The sequence below is a fragment of the Phocoena phocoena genome, chromosome 12 (assembly GCF_963924675.1).
Source record: "Phocoena phocoena chromosome 12, mPhoPho1.1, whole genome shotgun sequence".
Taxonomy (NCBI): domain Eukaryota; kingdom Metazoa; phylum Chordata; class Mammalia; order Artiodactyla; family Phocoenidae; genus Phocoena; species Phocoena phocoena.
Genome location: NC_089230.1, coordinates 68,905,527 through 68,928,709, shown reverse-complemented (window position 1 = coordinate 68,928,709; position 23,183 = coordinate 68,905,527). Strand labels below are relative to the sequence as shown.

The 23,183-nt window shown below is 38.4% G+C and overlaps 1 protein-coding gene and 1 pseudogene across 1 annotated transcript; one reads left to right on the top strand and one right to left on the bottom strand.

Annotated features, from left to right (window-relative positions):
• Positions 1-2,234: 2,234 nt before the first annotated feature.
• On the bottom strand, positions 2,235-18,025 carry CGA (glycoprotein hormones, alpha polypeptide). Its single transcript, XM_065888699.1, has 4 exons — positions 17,927-18,025; positions 4,334-4,440; positions 3,002-3,186; positions 2,235-2,582 (listed from the first exon to the last, which is right to left on the bottom strand). Exons 2-4 carry the CDS (start codon positions 4,431-4,433, stop codon positions 2,505-2,507), a joined length of 363 nt encoding a protein of 120 aa, XP_065744771.1. The 5' UTR covers positions 4,434-4,440; positions 17,927-18,025; the 3' UTR covers positions 2,235-2,504.
• Positions 18,026-21,002: 2,977 nt separating this feature from the next.
• On the top strand, positions 21,003-21,374 carry LOC136131892 (CD59 glycoprotein pseudogene; annotated as a pseudogene).
• The last annotated feature ends 1,809 nt before the right edge of the window (positions 21,375-23,183 follow it).

The following is a 23,183-nucleotide window of genomic DNA, read 5'->3' as shown; positions in this document are numbered from 1 at the left end:
ATTCTATGACCATCATACTGGTTCCCATCTCAGGACATTTACCTATGCTGTTTCCTCAAAGTAGACTGAACCCCTCCCCCATCAATCTGCTTATCTTCTAGACTCAAGTATCACCTTTCCTGTGAAGCTCTCCATGATGAACCCCAGTAGACCAAGTTAACCATTCCTCCCTTAATGTCACCAAAATCCATACCTTTCACATAGCATAATCTCACTAGATCTTAATTCTTTGCCTGTGTCTCTCTTCCCTACCGGACTGTGGATTGCTTCAGAGCAGCATCCGTGTCTTATTCTAGTGCTCACCAGGGTTGATTAGGCTGATCTGAATGACCATGGGGTTGTCCCCTTCCTCTCTCATTACTTCTTCCATCCCCTCTGTGAGATGGGATGATCCCAGATGGACAAGGGCACTCCAGTCAAGGGTGTATTGCTAGCTTTCTTCTCCTGCTGAATCCTCCAAACAAGCTCTCAAGACCTGACACATAGTAGATTCTCAATGAATATCTATTAAATGTTTGAATGAACCCATGAATCAGCACCATTGTTTTCTCAAATTAAGCTGTATTAGCTTTTCTCAATCTTATCTTCCAGAGAATCCTGATATCTCTGAATCTCCATGATCTAATCATGGGCCAGCACTTACTAGACATTAAATAAATGTATAGTAAATAAATGAATGAACAAGTTAAGTAATGTGTGTGCATTTCAGTGTTTCTTTAAAAATACATGCACTCATTTAAATTTTTCACCCAGACACCTGGTGTGTTTACCTACCTGTTAGAAATTGGGTTTTCATTCAGAAATGGAATCTGACAAATTGGTGATGAGTGAATTTTTTTTGTGTGTGTTATCTGTGACCAGTGTGATTTTTTTTTTTTTTTTAATTTCAGGCTCCCTTAGGAGTTGAAATTTTGGGTGGCTTTGATCTCTACCATAGCTAATCTAATTTAATGGGTAAGAACCATGATCTATCTCTGTTTATAAGTATAAATGCTCAATAAATGTGACTTTGAAGCATGGCACTACTCTTAAGCATTTGGACAGAGCTAAGTGAAAGTGTTTGTTCCTCCTAGCCCACAGTGAGTGCTCAGTGAATTCTTTGCTTGTCATTTGTTCATTCCCATCAGGATCTGGACATGGAATGTAAGAGGATGATATCCTTACCTTAGCCTCTGTTTGGTTACAACCTGGCTGCCAGGAACTAATAAGATGCTTTTGTTTTTTTTTTTTTTTTGGTCAGGCATAAGCCAGTGGATAGAAACTTCAGGCTGGGGATGATTTTGTCTTTACCAAACCCTAGAGCAGTGTTCTTCCTTTTTTTTTTTTTTTTTTCCTGATTGAAAACTTCTACCAGTAAAAAAGTTTTGGACCAAACATCCTCAATATCTGCATATTTATTTATTGATAAATTTTGTACATGCATGACCATACTAATGTATCTGTACTTCTATAAAACTCATCCAAATGGTCATCTAAAGGGCTAATGTGAAAATGAATAGAAATAGAAGTTATATTTTCTTCCTTCGCCCCAATGGATTATCTCATAACTAGCACACTGGCCGAAGGACTCACCATTTGCTCTGGAAGGCTTAGTGGGAACAAGATTCTCCAGTGTCGGGTCACTGAGTATGTAGGGGCCCACACTGGCTCACTCCCTCCCATTAATCCTATTAAAAGTAACTGGCTTATAAAAAGAAATGAAATTGAGCTATTTGTAATGAGGTGGATAGACCTAGAGTCTGTCATACAGAGTGAAGTAAGTCAGAAAGAGAAAGACAAATACCATATGCTAACACATATATATGGAATTTAAGAAAAAAAGATGTCATGAAGAACCTAAGGGTAAGACAGGAATAAAGACACAGACCTACTAGAGCATGGACTTGAGGATATGGGGAGGGGGAAGGGTAAGCTGTGACAAAGTGAGAGAGTGGCATGGACATATATACACCACCAAACATAAAATGGATAGCTAGTGGGAAGCAGCCGCATAGCACAGGGAGATCAGCTCGGTGCTTTCTGACCACCTGGAGGGGTGGGATAGGGAGGGTGGGAGGGAGGGAGACGCAAGAGGGAAGAGATATGGGAACATATGTATATGTATAACTGATTCACTTTGTTATATAGCAGAAACTAACACACCATTGTAAAGCAATTATACTCCAATAAAGATGTAAAAAAAAAAAGTAACTGGCTTGAAACTTTTCAGAAAAAATTAGAATTCAGTGGTAGAATGATGATTTAAAAGACTTTATTTCTAGCGGAACCAGCTTTTTATGGTCATGCTAAATGCTGTATTTCATTCCAAATGAAAAGAACAAGACTGCCAATTATACTGTAGGATAAAGAGAAAGGCAATAAAGCTGCAGTATATTCTTAAAGCGTGTAAAACATGGTACGGTCAGGAAAAGGAGGGTTTTATCTTGCAAAGTCATAAACACTGAACAAATTAATGTTCCACTCCAGGAGATCAGCAGTCATCAACACGGCCCTTTGCAAACTCTTTAAGATTTGTGATAATAACAAGTACTGCAGTGGCACTCAGTGTGATTCTCCACTCTGGCATTTCCCATCACTGTAGCCTAAGGAGGAAGGGGAAAAGACGACAGATATAGATAGATAGATAGGTGGGCAAAACTGAAAACTGTTAAATAAAATGGACTCTAGCCAGCTGAATTAAATAGATGCTTGCTATATTTGCATATTCTCCTTTTCAGCTGATATTTTCACTCTGAAAGCTTAGGTTTGCACTAAGTATTCTATACTCTCTCCCAACCTGCCCCTCATCACCTCTACCCCTATGCTCTTCATTCAGAATAAATCCAGCCTGTGCCCACAAGGTTGCTGACTCTTTTGAGTAAAGGGGACAAATGCAGCCCTTCACTCTACAAATAAAGCATGGGTCATCAGATACCTCTGGCATTAAACCCCATGGATGTGCTCTGAGGACATTTCTCTGGTTGAACTGTTAGAAAGTTTCTGGGGCCCTTTCAGTTCTCACCTTGGTAAATGCTTTGGCCACACAGCATGTGGCTTCTGAGGTGATGTTCTTTGGGACCAACATTGTCTTCTTGGACCTCGCTGGAGTGGGGTATGCTCTGGAGAAGCAGCAGCCCATGCATTGATAGATTGGGGCACCCAACTTGGAGAAGTATTTGTTTTCCTTTAGCTTGCATTCTGGGCAGCCTATCACCAGAAAAAAAGAAAGAAAAAAAGGCAAAGAGTAAAATAATCCAAAAATAATTTTAAAAGAAACTATACATTTTTCCTTATTATGGGACAGCAAATATTTTTATCTATTGGAAATCAAAAGAAATTAAATAAATAAATAAATATTGGGTTGACCCAAAAGTTCATCGGGTTCTTCTGTAACATGGAAAACCCAGACGAACTTTCGGCCAACCCAATACTTTTGGGCTGTATGTTCATCTTCAGACACGATATCTATTTGTACCGACTACAGTTATTTTCATGGGAAAACGATTTTTGCAGATATGCATGGGAAATCTCAGTAGCAATAGTTTCTCTTTCTTTAAGTATGACTTCTCAATTCCAGTGCTGATAGTATGTCTATAGGGAATGCAAAACTTGACAGATGAAAACACCATGTCATCCAAAAGAAGGATTTTGCCCAGAGGCAAAATATTTTCCCATTTAGAATCTGCTATTGTTTTTGCCCCATAGCAACTCCAAATACTGACAAAGAAAAGCATGTGTCAGAATTAAGAAAGCATGGTGAGTGGCACAGCCTGATATGAGATCAGGCATCTGCACTTGGGAACAGGGGTTAAAATATTATCACTTGTCTAGAGAAAAACCATCACCAATAGTAGCTCACAATTTCATAGCAGATGGAATTATATCAGCTACTATATGAGATTTTTCGGAAAGTACAGCAAAACAAATTTACTGCATAAAATCGTTTTGTTTTCTCAATTGTTAACTGATTTGAAAATTCATCTACAAAGGCAATGTTAAAATCCTCCCAAATCTTCTGGGAGACATGTAAAAAACAGAAAAAAAGTCAACTAGCTAGACTGAATAAGGAGCACTTTCTGCTTGTAAAACTCAGATAAAGAATAATCAGGAATCTATTTCAGATGGAAATGTACAGGCTGCTATTTAAATGGACATGTAAGATATCATTTTCACTGTACATTTTTGGAACCTAGTTTAATTTTATTTTCACAGTCTAAAAGTGCCTAGATAGATATCCAACAGCAAAGATTTATCACATTTGAAAAGGAGGTAGAAATGTAATCAATGGAGTTATTGATGTACATCTAGAAATGTGTGCTTTCTTGTTACTGCAAACCCAAGTTTGGTCACACACCCTGCATTGTAAACTCTCCATCAGGAAAGGAATAGAGAATTTGCAGAAACACAGACAATGTGGCCAGAATGACAGCTGCATATTTTCTGTAGTAATCCATGGCTCTTCTGCAAAACAGACATGGGAAAAAAGTTACTATAAAATTGGCTTAACAGGCATAACAACAACCAGTAATTTTAATATTAATAGTAATAGTCATCAGTGTCTTGACCCCTCTGCTTACAGCTCCCAATACACTCTAAAGCCATGTATAAAAAAAGCACTTTCTCTTTTGGAAAGAGGTAGAGAATTGACTCTTCCTACTTCTCACATCAACCAGTAGAATCAGGTATAATGATAACAACAAGAAGTTCTCTTTTTAAAATCTTAACATCCTGTTAAGAAGCTTTAATGTCCTTATTTATGAAACATGAAATTTCAACTAGATAATATCTAAGGATATCTATATGAGTGGGTGGATGGATGGATACATAGACAGACAGATAGATAGATAGATAAACTTATATAAGATATATAAAATATACAACATTTGAGCCCATCCTTCCCATCTCTACATTCCCAGGTGGGAAAACAGAAAGAAAGGATAATATCTCTCCTGCTTTTTATTCACTGTCGGTAGCTGGGCTGTAAGGCTAGTTATCAGTGTGCAAAGTAAATGCTACCCCAGCAATGTGGCAAGAGTAGACAGCAGGTAGTATCAATCAAAGTTCTCCTAAATCCACTTCCTGACTTATTTATACCTGTAGATACAGCTTTACCTAAGCATTCTGAGTACATGAGATCAGGTTATGCAAGGTCAGCTGAGTGATTGACCATTTATCCAGGCATTGACCTCACCGCATTTAAGAACTGGGTTTTATCCCTACATGTTCTAGAAAAATCTCATGTAAGATAAAAGGGACAAAAAAAATTTAATAGATCTTTATTGGAGTATAATTGCTTTACAGTACTGTGTTAGTTTCTGTTGTACACCAAAGTGAATCAGCCATATGCATACATATGTCCCCATATCCCCTCCCTCTTGAGCCTCCCTCCCACCTTCCCTATCCCACCCCTCTAGGTCATCGCAAAGCACCGAGCTGATCTCCCTGTGCTATGCTGCTGCTTCCCACTAACTAACTATTTTACATTCAGTAGTGTATACATGTCAATGCTACTCTCACTTTGCCCCAGCTTCCCCCTCCCACCCCGTGTCCTCAAGTCCATTCTCTATGTCTACATCTTTATTCCTGCCCTGCAACTAGGTTCATCAGTACCATTTGTTTTTTTTTTAGATTCCATATATATGCGTTAACATACGTTATTTGTTTTTCTCTTTCTGACTTCACTCTGTATGACAGACTCTAGGTCCATCCACCTCACTACAAATAACTCAATTTCATTTCTTTTTATGGCTGAGTAATATTCCATTGTATATATGTGAAAGGGACAGATTTTTATCCCTATTTTTAAACTGCTTATGTTCAAACCATGAAAGATAACAGAGACAGAGAATTAATTACCAATGAGAAGACAATTCAGAACATTTAAAGAATTAACACCAATTTTACAGAGTCACTTTCATAAAATAGAAGGGAACAGTTCCCAACTCAGTTTATGAGGCCAGGATTACCCTGACACCAAAACCAGACAAATACGGAACAAAAAAAAGAAAACAAGAGACTGGTATATCTCATGAAATTAGATGCAAAAATCCAAAACAAAATAAAGCAAATTGAACCCCGTAATGTATAAGAAGAATTATTCAACACAACCAACTGAAAATAATTCACAGTATTCAATATTTGAAAATCACTTAATTGTAATCCACTATATCAAAAGAATAAAGAAAAATCATATGATTATATCAATCAACACAGGAAAGCATTTGAAAGCATCCAGTACTCTTTCATGATAAAAACTCTCATCAAACAAGAACCAAAAGGGTTTTCTCAACTTGATAAAGAGCATTTACAAAAACCTACAGATAACATCACACTTAATAGTGAAAAACCAAGTGCTTTCCCCTTCAGATCAGGAACATGGCAAGGATGTCCACCTCACACTCTTATTCAATATAGTGCTGGACATTCTGGCCAGCACAATATGGCAAGAAAAAGAAATTAAGGCACACAAATTTAAAATGAAGAAGTAAAACTACCCCTATTTATAGATGATATGATCATCTACATTAAAAAAAAAAAGCAAAACAGGGAACCTACAAAAAATGTTCTGGAACTAATTAGTGAGCTCAGCAAGATTGCATGACAAAAACAACACATAAAAATCAACTACATTTCTATATACTAAAAACAATAATGTGGAAACAAATTAAAAACACAATACTGTTTATAATCGCTCCAAAGAAAATAAAATACGTATAAATCTAACAAAATATGGACAGGACTTGTACACTGAAAATTACAAAATACTGATGAAGTAAATTAAAGACCTAAATAAACAGAGAGACATATCATGTGCATGGATTGGAAGACTCAACATGGTAAATACATCAATTCTCTCCAAATTGATTTCTATGTTTAATGAAATACCTATCAAAATCCTAGCACAGCTTTTGTAGACACAGAGAAGTTTACGACTAGGATCTAGAATAGCTAAAACAATTTTAGAAACAAAGTGGGAGGAACCAGTCTTCCCAGTGTTGTCTTATTCTATAACTACAGTAATAAAACAGCATGATATTAGCAGAGGGATACACAGACCAATGGAACAGAATAGAGAACCAAAAAATATGCCCAGCTGGCTTTTGACAAAGATGCCAAAGCAATTTAACAGAGGATTTCAACTTTTTCAATAATGGCTGCTATAACAATTGGACATCCATAGGCAAAATAAATACAAAAACAGAACAAAACAAACATATAAACAAACACCTTAATGTAAATCTCATACCTTATATGAAAATTAATTCAAAATGGATCATCGACTTAACTGTAAAATGTGAAAGTATAAAATTTTTAGGAAAAAATTGGGAAGGGTGGGCAGGGGCTAGGTGAATAGTTTTTAGAGTTGACAATGAAATACATAAAAGGAAAAAATGATAAATTAGACCTCATCCAAATTATGGGTTAATCCTCAAAGAGGACGAAAATACAAGATACGGACTTAGAGAAAATGTTTGCAAGCCATATGTCTAACAGAGGACTAGTATCTGGAATATATAAAGAACTCTCAAAACTCAATTTAAAAAATCCAGTTGAAAAATGGGCATTGCACTGGAGAAGATATATAGATGGCAAGTAAGCACATTTAATGTATTCTACATCAACCATTAGGGACATGCAAATTAAAACCACAATGAGATATTATATACCTATCAGCTAGCTAACATAAAAATAACACCAAATGGATGCAGAGAAACAGGATAATTCAGACGTTTCTGGTGGAAATATAAAATGGTACAGCCCTCTGGAAAATAGTTTGGAAGTTTCTTATAAAACTGAACATGTAGTTACCATATAACCCAGCAGTTGTACTTGGGCATTTATCTCAGAGAAATGAAAACTATGTTCAAATAAAACGTATATAAAGGGTCATAGCATCTTTATTTATAATAGCCCCAAACTGGAAATGGTCCAAATGCCCAACAGCAGAGGAATGATTGGCTCTGCAAACAATGGTACTTCCAATACCAGATTATATACTATGTAACAAGAAATAGGAACATGTTATTGATACGCATGCAACTTGGATGGATCTCAAGGGTATCCTGCTGAGTGAAGGTTGCATTCTGTGTGATTCCATTTATATAACGCTCTTGAATTGATAGAATTATAGAGATGCTACATTAGCAGTTTCAAGGAGTTAGTATGTGGGGAGGAAGTTGAGGGGAGTAAGTAAATGTGGCTATACAAAGATAGAACCGGGAGCCTTGTGGTGATGGAACAGTTCTTTATCTTGATTGTGATAGTGTCACAATCTAACATGGGATGGAATTGCACAGAAACACACACATACACAAAATACTAGTGAAATCCAAATAAACTCTGTGGGTTGTACCAATGTCAATTTCCTGGTTTTCCCCTTGTACTATAGTTTTGGAAGGTATTGTCATTGAGGGAACTAGCTAAAGGATACTCAGGACTTCCCTGTACATTTTTTGGGCCGTGGTGGGGGGCAACTTCCTCTAAATCTATAATTTATCAAAACCAAAATTTCTTTTAAAAAAATTTCAGAATGAGATTTATAATTCCATGTGATTCAAAACCTGTGGTTATTTTTCATGTAGACTGACATGATAAGACCATGTTTTTCTAGATGTTTATATCAACCCATGTATCTTGTAAGAATAATTTGTCAGACAGTAGAACCAACAGTTTATAATACAGAAAACAGACTGTTTACGTGTAGGTAAGGCTAAAACATATGTACGTCATTATTTCTACCTGATTTATATACTTATACACAAGTAATTATGGGTTTTATTTATCTTCACCCATAATTAACACTGAATAAATATTGTCCTAAGTCAGTGGCTCTCAAAGTGAGATCTGGGGACCCTAAACACTTTTAGTGGGTCTGTGAGGTCAAAATTATTTTCATAATAATACTAAGATGCTGTTTGGATTTTTCACTCTCATCCCCTCATGAGTGTTCAGAGAAATTTTCTAGAGGCTACATGACATGTGATATTGCAACAGATTGAATAAAGAAGCACCTGAGAATGTAGCTGTGTTCTATTAGCCCAGTACTTTTTAAATTTTCAAAAAGAGGGAATTCCCTGGTGGTCCAGTGGTTGGGACTTGACGCTTTCACTGCCATGATCTCAGGTTCAGTCCCTGGTTGGGGGACTGAAGATCCCCACAAGCCTCAGGATGTGGCCAAAAAAAAAAAAAAATTGCAAAAAGGTAAAACAATGCCACTCTTCTCACTGACTTTTTTTGTTTTGGAAATTGTCATTTTTTTATAAATATATTGTATTTGTGTTAACATGTGATGGGTTTTTAATTGTTGTTTTTAAAGGAATAAATATTTCTGGGAATTCCCTGGCAGTCCAGTTCTTGGTGCTTTCACTGCTGAGGGCCTGGGTTCAATCGCTGGTCAGGGAAATAAGATCCCACAAGCCATGTGGCCAAAAAAAAAAGAATAAATATTTTAAAACTTTTTCCAACATAATTTCTATATCAGTAACTATTGATAAATATAAATTCACTAAAAATATTCTTTGAGCACTTCGATAATCTTTAAGATCATAAACAGATTCTAAGAGCTTAAATTTGAGAACCACTTCTTAAGTGATATACAAAGCCACAAGGAAAATTTCAGAATTGAAACTGGTTTCCTTTTTAAATTAGTATCATTTTTGTGCTTTGATATTGCAGCTCATATATTACGAAAATTCAGCATTATGCAGTGAACAATTATATCAGAATTAATTCAGAGAGAAGCATTTATAACAAGATTGCAGAAAGTGAGAGCATGAAACGGATGCATATTTTAGGATTTGCTTTATGATAAAGCAAAGAGAAGATTGAAAAAGCAGAACCAAAGTCACCATTCCTTTAGCTTTCAATAACAGAAACGGCTTTGTCTTTATTTTAAAAAGAGATGAGATTAACCAAGCAGAAAGGGATTAACCCTCAAATTCTAGGTGTTTCCGAAAACATTTTAATAAATGTTTTCATCAGCCTAATCACCCTTTGGCCTTTCTGTTTTGGAATATGGAAGAAAAACATTAAGACCCAGGGCAGGAACAATAATTATGTTCAGCTGGGATTTATGCTATTTTGCAAAACATGCTCAATCTAAATCAGATGTACTAATCTCAGCCTCTTGGTATTCCGAGTGAGAACACTGCAGGCATCACAGACTCTATATATCCAGCCCTACAGTGCGCCTCCAACACCCACTCAACACACCCTCACCTCCTGCCGCCTGCCCCATCAGAATAAAATGAGGCCAAGAAAATGTGTGTATTCTCGACTTGACCTGTAAGGCCTCTCTCCCCCTTCTCAGCCATCCACCTCAGAGTTTTTTAAGGAGCTGCCCAGCCACCAGCTTCATTGTGAAGGTTTCATCCAAGCCCAAAGGGAGAATAAATAACTCTCCACTGCATTTATCCATCACTTTGCTTATAATTCTTAGATGAAGTTCCACAGTCTGTCCTGAACTCTAGCTAGTTATATACCTGTTTGTCTTTCCATCCATGTAAAGCTTCTTAAGGGTAGAAACTGTGCCCCTCTAACCCACCCCCATCCTAGCACAAGGTCTTGCACAGAGTAGATGCAGTTGTGTTGCATCAGGACTTTAGAACAGTAACAGTATCAATCAAAAGTTGCTTATGTAGAGCTGTCATTCATACTGAGAAACAAGATAACTCTTGAATGACAACTTAGAATAAGTGTTTAATAAAATAAAATATTTTCAGATAATAAATTCATTAGAGATGACATATTCTCACTTAGCTATAGAATTTGTAGCTGGCTAATACATGAATGTCTAAGTGTTAAATATGCCACAGGTAAGAGCCATTTTATGCTAAGATATAAAAGTCATAAGAATTCAAAAGAAAACATTAATAAAAAGCATATATAAGAGCTTCAGTGTTTCAACTGGGTATCTGTTACTTTATATCAAACTAGGTATGTGGGCAAATTTATGTTCTTAATATAATAAGATTCTGTAAGGAAAAGATAGCATTCTTAAAAGTATTAAAGAATATTATTGCCATGATTTACTATTATTTTTTTATTTTTCATAGAAGCATAGTTGATTTATAATGTTAAACTTACTATTATTATTTAATATGTTTGCGTATTATTTATTGTGATTATATACATTAATATATAATTCATGTATTAAATGATTTATATAATAGGTAAATAGCAGTGTACCATACACATACACATATGGACATCAGTATATATCTATATATATCTCTCTCTACATATCTTGACACACCAAGTACCATACACATACACACCAACCCCATCTATCAAACAGTGTACAAAGATAGACACTACGTTTTGATGTGGGAGTGGCAAAGTCATACTGCAGAATGAATTTAGACTGAGATTTTTTTTCTGGCCCGTTTTGAAAAGTACACCTGCCATAGCAGTGAAAACTTCGGGACAATGAACAATAAGGGGGCTTCTCTTTGCAGCTCCTCTGTTCTGTTTTTATCACAGAAAAAAAGTGTTTATAAGGTAAGGTGCCAGGACTAAGAAATCTATCATCCCAACCTGTCAATCCTATTACTGAAAGGCTTCAAGGCAAATTAAATATACATACACACACATATATGGATGTATGTATATATGTGTACATGCATGTATGTACACAAATATACATATATGTGTATATATATATATACAAGATTGTTCCAAGAAGACAAGTGTTTGGTACAATGTGACATCCTGGTCTTCATTCACCTGCAAAGATGCTGCCGTTGCTCCCCCACTGCCAAAGAGTCAGGTTTTCGATTTTTCTAATTGTGGTGGTAGATGGGGTGACTCACCCATACTCTCCACACCAGGAAGCCCAACTGACTCATAGCACATTTTTGAGATGACTGGCTAGGGTAGAGGCATAATTCTTTGTTAACAAAACAGATTAAATCTAACTGATCTCTAGAGAGTTAACCTAAGGTTTCACTTCATTAGCCCCATCTAGCCCAGCCCCAAACTACCAAGAAGAAGAAAAGTAGGCAGCCTTCAGTGAAGGATCACTAATGAAAAGGACCCTTGAAAGCAAAGACTTTAATCCCCAGCACACTGCCTGGCATGAGATAGGTATGTAAGAATTGTTTGTTGAACAGAGGAGAGGCCTGTAAGTTTTAGCATCTTGCCTGGTCCAGCGAATAGCAATAGTTCAGCCTGGATGAGAGATACGAAGGTGGAGCATCGCAAGGGTAAGTGGACGTTCAGCACCCTTCATCCTTCATCCCACCAAGTCCCATGGAGCCAGTCCCCGAACAGGCTCACCTCCACGTCCCACCGAGTGGCCACTGATGTCTCCTGCTGGACGAATTTAAAGAGTCTGGGGTCAGTGATCAGGAAACTCAACTTGGAGTAGCCTTGGCTACTAGTTTTCTTTCTTCATGTCCTCTAGTTGCAGCAAGTGGGTTTTTACCCTGTTCTTGTTAACATATTCTGAATCCCAGGTGGAGCAGTGAATGTCTTCTGTGATCCCATGCTCCAGCCCCCAAGCTCAGAAATCCTCCAAGTTCTCAGTTCTTCGAAGTAGACATTCAAATATTGCTCCTAGGCACTAGAGTGACCTTGAGACCCAGTATTGCATTCACTGATTGTCGAAGGATGGCTGAGAGAGAAACGGTTACTACTCCCATGATCTGTCTCAAATCCCCTCATTCATTCTTTGATATAGATAATTAATGCTTTCTCTATTTTATGAAAAGATGAGTTTTGGATGATTTGACAGTTCAACATTGTAAAGTGCAAAATTTAAGGTCCAAATTGAACATTTGAAAGATTGAAAGACTTTGAATAAGTACCTGCTACGTGCCAGGCACTGTGCCAAGTATGGGTGACACAAATATGAATAAGTTTCCTGCTCTCTGACCCAGATACAAAGGCAAGACTGTGAGTGAGAGCAATGAATGCTGTAGTAAAAGCATTCGTAGATGTTGAAACATTTGATAGGCTGGGGACAGGAAAATGGAGAGGTGAAAAACTAATGAGAATAAAGAACACATATTTCATGGGGAAGAGAAACACGACAGTAGTAAATACATATTTTACTGTTTTAACATTTGTACAGGAGCTTTGTGTATTCAGCAGTCCTCATAACTTCCCCAGCCTAATCACAGGGGTTGCAAATAGTGTATCCCCAAAGTGTCCCAGTGTCCAGAGGAAAATAAGTGACGTCACACAGTTCAGCAGCTGTATCTGGGGTGGGATTTCTGTTTATCAATTACTTAACAGTATTTTTTGGCTTCGCAAAATTCTAAAAGGGAGCCGACTTAATTTTCCAGATGAAATGAAGAGAAAGAGTGAAAAAAGGGGGTCTTAGAGGCAAAAGACGTATAAAGTACAACTTGTACAGGTATACTTTGCAAACAAACAAACAAAAAACCCCAGGGGTTTCCATAAAAACAAACAGAACAAAAGATGACCTTTAAATATTTATTTTTTAAAAAGAAAAAGAGCAGGCAGTATTTAGAAGGAAATTGAAGTGCTCATAGGATTATAAAAATTTCAATTCCTTTATGACGATTCTTGTAACAATCATATTTTGAGAAGCTTCTTAACTGACTAAATTTAAGGGGCTTAAAATAAGATGTACACTTTCTACTTTAATTGTTATTTTAAGGCACTTTACAATGTTAACATAATTATGTAATTAAAATCTTAGTTCTTCCATTACCCTTCTGGTTTTTCTAGCACATCAGCATTTTTTAAATTGTCTGCAAACTAAATCAACAAGAAATTTTGATAGGACAAACTCTATGTACCATAAAATATTGTTTTAAATGAGAAATTCAAATATCTGTAGTTTAAAAATACCCAATTTTTAAAATTAACATTATTGCAGTAATAAATGCTATCAGGAACAAAACATTAAGTAGTGTCAACTTATCACTCAGAAAAGTAAAACATCCAAAGGCCAGAAAAGTTTTATACAGAGCATTATTATAGCAATATAAGAATCATTCTTGTAACTTTAAATATTTGTGCATTACATTTTGTTTTTTATTTGAGCTGTTTTCGTGCAGTCTTTTGACACACCAAGTATCATTTCCATTTAAAAGCACTAGATTATGGAAACATTTAATTTACCTTAAAGTCTCTCAATAATAGAATGGACAGGCTGGGTTTGTAGATTTCTCAACCCCAGCACCTCACATTATAGCATTTTTTTCTGTGATAAAAACAAAGCAGGGAATTCCCTAGAGGTCCAGTGGTTGGGACTCCACGTTTCCACTGCAGGGCCCACGGGTTCGATCCCTGGTTGGGGAACTAAGATCCCACATGCTGTGCGGTGCAGCCAAAAATAAAAATAAATAATAGTTAAAAAAAAATAAACAGAGCAGAACTGCAAAGAGAAGCCCCTTATTGTTTATTGCCCCTGTTTTCTCTGATATGGCAGGTGTACTTCCCAAAGATGGCCACAAAAATATTCTCAGCCTACATTCACTCTGCAGTATGACCTTGCCACTTCCATATGGAAAAGTGGTGTGTCTGTCTTTGTATCCCGTTGATCTAGGCGGGCCCTATGACTACTTACACCAATAGAATAAGGCAGTCACGAGAGTGTCCCTCACACCAATACAACACTGGGGCCAGTCGTGGGAGTAGCCCTGCACTGACCTGGCAGTTTCTGCTTCCTGTGTCTTAGAAGCCAGTTGCTGTGTAAGAAGTGCTACTAGTCTGAGACCACCACACAGTAAGAAGGCTATAAGCCACGTGGACTGGCCCTGGAGAACGAGATGCCACACAGAAAGAGAAAGAGGCCGAGAAATAATGAATGAAGAAGCCATTTGGATGACCAGCCCAGTCGAGCCTTCAGATGACTCCAGCCCCAGCCAATATCTGATCACAAATGCATGAGAAATCCAAGTTAAGAACGGCCCAGTTGAGCCCAGTCCACCTGCAGGGCCTTGAGAGATAATTATAACTTCTTCTTTTACCCACTAAGCTTTTCAGTACTTTGATGCACAGTAATAGATAACTGGAACAACCACTGTCTCTTATAACAAAAATTTCTCCTCCAGGGTTTGAGATATGGGACGCTGGTCTTGTCTCTCCACTTTCTTCCGGTACTTTTCCTCTGTGGGGTGTGATTTATATAACACAGATTCAGTTAATCTATTAGGGAAAATCTAACAAAGTGTGAAAAAAAATTCCGAGTTAGCATTGCCCACAGTATCTGCCATACTGAATTTGGTAATAATAACTTCTACATTAAAAAGAATACCAACCATTAATTGAGCACTTGTGTGTGCTAGGTATTCTTTTGAGCACCTTGAACACATAAATATATTCAATACTCATGACAACCCTGTGAGGTATTCTTCTCATTTTGGCAGATAAAAGAATTCCAGAGGCGAAGTAACCTATACAAAGTCACAAAATTCACCACTGGCAGACCTAAGATTTTATCTTTTTTTTTTTTTTTTTTTTTTTCCGTACGCGGGCCTCTCACTTCTGCGGGCTCTCCCATTGCGGGGCACAGGCTCCGGACGCGCAGGCTCAGCGGCCATGGCTCACGGGCTCAGCCACTCCGCGGCATATGGGATCCTCCCGGACCGGGGCACGGACCCCTGTTCCCTGCATCGGCAGGCGAACGCCCAACCACTGCGCCACCAGGGAAGCCCAGACCTAAGATTTTAGAATGTCTCTTTACAACTCCAAGCTCTGAACCGCATTTTACTACACTGCCTTCAAAACTTTATATTTCACAATGAACTTCTTAAATGTTTTTATTTTCCAGGTGGTATATCCCTAAATAGAATGCTGACATCTTTTTTTTTTAGAGTAATATTATGTTATACCAGCTCAAATATAACTTGCTCGTGTAATTTTTTATTTTGCATATTTATCTGACTTCACCTTCTTCAGAACAGCCTTAAGAAAGACATTTCATTCATATAAAGAGGCACTTTACACCTGACCAAGGCATGAGGACTAGTGTCTGATTGGCGCGGAGTGACTGGCGGGGGCCAAGCATTGGCTTTCATATCCATTTCCCTTGTTTGATTCTCTTTACACTTCTTTGGGGAAAGCACTACTATGTCACCTATCTCGTAGACTAGAAAACTACACTTGAGAGAGGTAAAAGGATTTGCCAAAGTCAACTGGAAAGTGGTCTGATCCTAAGATAGTACCCTTTCACCTATACTACCTTTATAGCCTAGCAACACACAGTTAATCCATTCTCTTTAGGGTGTTGATTTAAGCATGGATCATGATGTTACTGTTGTCTTTTCAAATTCAATTCATAATATTGCCCTTGATTCTGCTCCCGCTGTGGCCTAAGCGCCCTCTTCTCTCTCTCCTCCTCCTACCCCAGTGCACAGCGGATGCTAGAGCATTTCTATAATGTCATCTCTGAGTCTGATGAATCAAGAAATTACTGGATTATTTTGTGCAACATTATGATGGGGAATGCTGAAATGTTACACACCAAAACCAGAATTTGCAAGGATCATAAGTTGATAGCAAACTACTCTGGGATTCACAAGCTATAAAAATGGAAGTATGGTGCTATAGGTCATGCTGTTCTCAATGGAAATATCAGCTGATTCCTGTACATTTTCTCTTTGTGAAAGCTGATTATCTTGATCTACTTTTGAACAAAATGCACATATTACGTTCTAATTTTACTATTTCTGTTTCCTAGCTCTTACTTTGAGTTTTCATGTAAATTTGAGAAATGTACAAGGAAACTGAGAAACTGTTCTGGAATATAATAAATTGCTTTCCTAACACTTCACATGCTACCTTTTTCAGCAAGAAACGGTGAGAAATATGACTCAAAATTTCAACGACTCTGTTACTGCAAAAAAAAAAAAAAGAAAGAAAAGAAACCAAAACCAAAGTTAAAGAAATGAAATGAAGACACATAAACTTTTCATAAATGGTGGTTATTCTTATCATTTACAAATAATTCAAAACTATAGCAAAGTATTACAATCAATTTGGGTGACCAATATTTTGAATAATTGAGTTGATGTTAAGTAATTATTTAAAAGATATCTTCAGAAACTTAAGAATATTCCTCTGTTCTAATATAAAACATCTTTTTTGATTGAGGAGAAGATTGTAGAGCTTAGGAAACAATAGTTCCCATGAAAGTGAGATGGAGCTTCAGTATTCCTGAGGACCCACGTAGTGTCAGTTCATAATTCTTCCATGTACCCAAATCTTGTATCCTCAACATTAATAAGGAGAGACAAAGGAGCACTTTTATTTTCTAGTCCTAATTTCCTAACCAGCTGCCATTCCAAGCAGCACTGATGCAAATATAACTAAAGTTAGCAAACATTTCTAGAAACTCTCTGTGGAACAAACCAATTAGACTTAGCCAAGAGATGTAGAATTGCAAGGTCCATCAGTAATAGTGAGAAATACTACCGACTCTTATTTTTGTGGCATTCTATGAAAGAAGAAAAAGGAAACAGTGTTGTTCAAGACATTTCAGTGTTACAATTCAAGTCTACCCAAGAGGGTCTATTCAAAAAATATCAGAAGCTATGGTCATTCCGCTGAACAGGTGAGCTGCTTTACCATTGACCAGTTTGAAGATGTAGTTATGTGTCATTTAAAAACTGATGACAAAACAATATCAGTAACTTACATGTCTCCTCCCTCCTCTTCCTGACCCCTGGAAGCCACTCCAAAGAATGCCTTTCAAATGACATCCAATATTTCTTGAGAAAACTTTTTAGTTACTGACAGGCACTCACACATCACAGCAGGAGACAGTTGGTTTCTGGCTTCAGTTAGATAACATCTTAGCCTGTGATCACAGACCACAATTTTGCAGACTTCCTCCCAATTCAATCATGAGTGCTGAAAAGAGACTGTGTAAATGCCTGTCTTCTTACTAAGGTTTATGCACAACCAGCTCCCTTGTATTCTCAAATATTTTACTCCTCAATTAAAATCCCCCAAATTATTTCATTCATATTACCTTCCTCTGGATTTTTTGCAGGATGTGGTCAGGGCAGTTGACTGTGGATCTGAAGAGGGATTTTAGCTTCGTCTTGTGATTTCTCAGTAACTGCTCTTAATAAAGTCCGCACCTGTCTTATATAACAGCAGAGTAATAAAAACTGCATGTTCCCACCTGCATCTAAGTCCAGGGATCAACAGTAAATTCCATCCAATGATTGAATGGTACTTTGTGTAATTACCATGACATCAATTTGATCTTATCTCGTTTCAGCCCTTCCATCATTTTTTGTTTTGAGCCATTTCCAGGTGGTGTTGACTGCAAGGTCAGCCTATGAAACAAGAGTACGCTGTTATTTTCTACATAATTTTATCAAGACTTATACACAACATCCTGAAAGTTGACACTTTCCTATAAACAGGATCCTACAAGCATTACATTTAATTAGCTAAGTACCTGATGTTTACTTAAAACAGAAGAGCTGTAAATTTCAGATGCTAGATATAGAGCATTTCTAAGCTTACAACATTACTCCAGTAGAAAACAGAAAAATAAAACATACACCTATTTAGACTTTTCTAAAATTAAATGTGCATCTGGCTTTAATAAGGATGCATGGAGAAGGCATGAGGCAATGCTGAGAAGGACTGATTGGTTCTCAATATTTGTGCCTTTCCCCCCTCATTTCATTTTTGTAAAACTCAGTTTCTTCTTAAACAGAAATTACATATGTTATGGCTTGCCAGCTGAGGAATGTTTAGCTCCAAGATTCCCAGTACATTGTCTTCCTAAAACCCACCAAGCACTTCAGGCTATGGCTGTGGCTGCGTCTATCCTGCTTTTAGGGTTGTGATCCTAAAATAGTTCAAGACTCCATTCGTTGAAGGAAGAGGGACCCCTTCCAGGGCCCAAGAGTGAGCACTTGTCTAACACTCAAAAGTGAATTGTCCCAGGAGACACACCTGCTGACAAGCAAGAGACTTTCCTGGGAAGGGGCACCCAGGCAGAGAGCAGCAGGGTAAGGGAGACCATGAGAACTGCTCTGCCACGTGGCTCGCAGACTCAGGTTTTATGGTAATGGGGTTAGTTCCAGGTTGTCTCTGGCCAATCACTCTGACTCAAGGTCCTTCCTGATGGCACACGCATGGCTCAAGATTGATTTCAGCAAGAAGGATTCTAGGCGGTTGGTAGGACAATGGACTGGTGTCTCCTCTCTCCTTTTGACCTTTTGTAACGGAGAAGAACAAAGTGTGACCCCATGTTGGATCTGTTTCTTTTACTTTAACCTTTGTTTTCCGTTGCTTTTGTTACTATAATCACCAAAAGGATACTGTCTATAGCTATAAGCATACATAATGGCATGCCTTGGGGAAGGCTGCCACTCTGCCTGAATGTTAAACTAAAGTGCCTTTGTTCAGCTCACAGGGAAACATCCTGACCCTGCCCACCTGAGATCGCACAACGGCTTAGGCCAAAATGGCTTCTCTTATGTCAAGAAAGCCATTCCTGGTTCTCTTTCTCTGGGGACTCCATAACTTATCTGCTTACACGATTGAAGCAGGAGGGAAGGGGGCGGGGCACCACCCTTAAAAGAATGACCTAGGGCTTCCCTGGTGGCGCAGTGGTTGAGAGTCTGCCTGCCGATGCAGGGGACACGGGTTCATGCCCCGGTCTGGGAAGATCCCACGTGCTGCGGAGCGGCTAGGCCCGTGAGCCATGGCCACTGAGCCTGCGCGTCCGGAGCCTGTGCTCCGCAGCGGGAGAGGCCACAACAGTGAGAGGCCTGCATACCGCAAAAAAAAAAAAAAAAAAGAATGACTTAGTTTGAGGACACAACATAAACTGGTTAGAACCAAGTATGTGCAAGATGGCAGACGGCTGAGTCGACTTCCACTAGACCTTGAGCCTCAGTATATGTTCATTGTAACACATCAGCAAGCTAAATGACACACCCACAGGAGCCATGACAGTTCCAAGTCTGACCATAAGGTCAAAGAGTAGGTGGTGACCCAATTCCTCGAAATCCCCACCCCTTCCCCAAAATAGTTGGAATACTCCTCCCACTTAGTAGCCTGTGAAATTACCTATCCCTATAAAAACTGACAACCCCATACCCTGGGGCTGCTCTTGCCTTCTGAGATGGCACACACTCTGTCTGTGGAGTGTGTTTCTCTCTAAATAAATCCACTTCTTACCTATCACTTTGTCTCTCACTGAATTCTTTCTGCGATGAGACATCAAGAACCTGAGCTTCATTAAGTCCTGAGACCAGGTGTGTGATCTCAGTTAAAAGAACATGGGTTCAAGTCCCAGTGTGTGGGTTCAAGTCCCAGTCGGAGTTACACGGTTTCAGGATGACAAGCCAAATAGCCACCTTTACTAGGCAAAGTCCTGAAAGCATGTCATGGTACAGAGGAGGTGTCAGGAACATCTTTGCATAGCGGTATGACACATACCAGCTATGCTAAATGCATGGATTTTTCCTAATGACGTTTTGTCATTTACATACTGAATTCTTTTTCAACATAACCACCTTTGTAAATGTTTCATATGATTAGTTGATTTGTTTTATAAAACATAATTTGATCTTTCTGATAGCAAAGTATGATTATCACAAACATTATGCTGTAATCAGAAGAACAGCTGAGGTATGTAAAATGCTTGCTTTTTCAAGTAGCTTTTGCTTCATATAATTCCAAATTCCAAATATAATTCCAAAGATATATTACGTGATTTTAAGTTTTGAAGCAATACAAGAGTATTTCCAATGAAAAGTAGGTCTTCCTCCTACCCCAAAATCCTCGCTCCCATTCTCAAAGGTATCCATTTTTAACAATTTCTTAATGTTTCCAGAAATTATCTGTGTATATAAACACATTTTCTGGGGTTTTGCTATATACAAACAGAAACATAATATACACATTGTTTAGTGTCCTACCTTCCTTTTTCTTTTTAAATCTAACAGTGTATCTTGGTGGTTTTTTCCGTATCCATATATTATGCAGATCTAGCCATACTTTTGAAATAGTACAGTAGCAGGAGTAGCCACACTGAAGCGGATGACAGGAGCCATAAGAATCTGTAGCTGGTCACAATGGGAAGCAAAGGAAGGTTCGCCCCGCTTGGGTTCCTGTTCATCCTGGCTGTCCTCTGCCATGTAGGTCACAGCCTGGAGTGCTACAGCTGTATTAACCCAGCTAATGGCTGCACTACGGTCGTCAGTTGTTCACATAATCAAGATACTTGTTTCATCGTTAAAGCCATGCCACCAAAAACTTACTACCAGTGTTGGATGTTTGACCGCTGCAGTTTCGAAGCCATTGCAAAAGCCTTAGGGGAGAAGGAGCTTCAGTACCGCTGCTGCCAGGAGAACCTGTGTAACAAAAGTGATGGGACGAGTATATCAGGGAAAACAGCTCTGCTGGGCATCCTGCTGCTGGTGGCAGTCTGGCACTTTTGTCTCTAAATCTCCAGGAGGCCCTCCAGGAGGGCTTCTCCTAAATCTCCTGTTTCTGTATATGCCTTATTTCCTGTGCGGCTGCATTCCAAAGGCTTTATATTTTCCAACTGGATCCTGTTGGGAAAGACTAAGGCTAGCTTGAGCAACTCAGATAAGAGAGAGGAACTCAGAGAGATGCTGAAGACCAGTCCTATTAGCAGAGAAGACCTGTGTGAGGGAAAAAGTTTGAGTGAAGCGCATGTGATTTGAGGAAGGTTGCATGCTTCTTACTCTGAGCTCGAGTAGGTTCTCTGCGATCCTCAGTTATTTCCCTCTGGTTCCTTGGATGTAGTTAATGTGATCAGTACTTTTTTGGGAGACTGGGGCAGGGGGCTCCTTTTCAACAGTCTCTCTCGTAAGGCATGCTTTTTTCTCGCTTTTCATGGCCCCTGTATTGCCAGGTAGGCATGATGCATGTTCCAGGTGTGGGCTTGTCAGGGACAGAGATTCTTAATGACTGTTGTATTCTCAGCTAGAAGGTGTCTGGCTGGGAAGGAGGTAAGCTTTCCGATGGCAGGGCATGGAAGCACAAGGTTTGCCTTTAGAGAGATGCCAGAGGCTGAAATCTGACTTTTCCTCTGTCCTTAAATTTTGTATTGGCTTTGCTGTCTTTCGCTAGAAAAACTCAGTAGCATAAATTAATGGTGTGTTAAACCTGTCCCTCCCACTCCCCGCCTTTTTTATTGGAATGGTAGGCTGTCTTAGCTTTGTCACACACAGTTAAAAACTAAACATTTGAATATTCTATGTTACATGTGACTTGCAGTTATTAAGTGTGCTTATTTTATTTTATTCTTTTTTTTAACATCTTTATTGGGGTATAATTGCTTTACAATGGTGTGTTAGTTTCTGCTTTATAACAAAGTGAGTCAGTTATACATATACATATGTTCCCATATCTCTTCCCTCTTGCGTCTCCCTCCCTCCCACCCTCTCTATCCCACCCCTCCAGGCGGTCACAAAGCACCGAGCTGATATCCCTGTGCTATGCTTATTTTAAATGCTACTGGTAGGAAAACTCTTCATATGTGTACGTATAATGCATGAATGGAACAGAAGGAGCCTTTGGGGTTGCGATTTGAGATTTCCAAATGACATCATGAACAGTAACAGGTCTGCGGGGATGTGTTTTACCTGCCGACATCCAGCCTGTTGGCTCCTAGCTGAGTCAGCACAGATAGTGTAAAGTACACTTGCAAGGACTATTAGCATGCTGAGGCTTTCAGAAGCGCTACCAGTTTCCTAAAAAGTGATATACCTTTTCAGGAGGGCAAAGGTTTGCCTTTTTCTTGTGGATACTGGTGAATAATTTAAGATCCAGTAGACTTAATGCCATTTGTATGCTTACAATCTTGGCTGTATTTGACAGCATAGTCCGCCTTTTGCTGATGAAAGTGGAATTCCTTGATTAAAGTTAAAAAAAAAAAACTTGTTTATGTGATCTGTTGGACAAACCAGAATGAATCTCATCAAATGCAGAAAAAAAGGAAAAAAAAGTACAAAGTATTATGAATCATTAATTACTTAACCAGCCCTCTATTAATGATTATTTGGATTATATCCAGGTTTTTCCTACTATTACAAACAGTGCTCTAATTATCATCCTTGTTCTGGTTACGTGTACAATTATACTTCTAGGATACGCTTTTAGAAGTAGAATTGCTGGATCAGATTATGAATATTTTAAACTTGTATAGAGATTGTTCAAGCCCTCTTCTCCACACCCCCCAAAACTGATGTCATGAAATAAGTTAATTTTTGTGAAACAGGTGAAAT

Excerpts from the sequence above, each read along its gene's own strand:
- CGA (XM_065888699.1), bottom strand. The coding sequence starts at position 4,433 with ATGGATTACTACAGAAAATATGCAGCTGTCATTCTGGCCACATTGTCT. Across the intron at positions 3,187-4,333 it reads TGGAGAGTTTACAATGCAGG|GCTGCCCAGAATGCAAGCTA; the intron begins GTGTGTGACCAA and ends TTCTGGTGATAG. Across the intron at positions 2,583-3,001 it reads TGGCCAAAGCATTTACCAAG|GCTACAGTGATGGGAAATGC; the intron begins GTGAGAACTGAA and ends CTTCCTCCTTAG.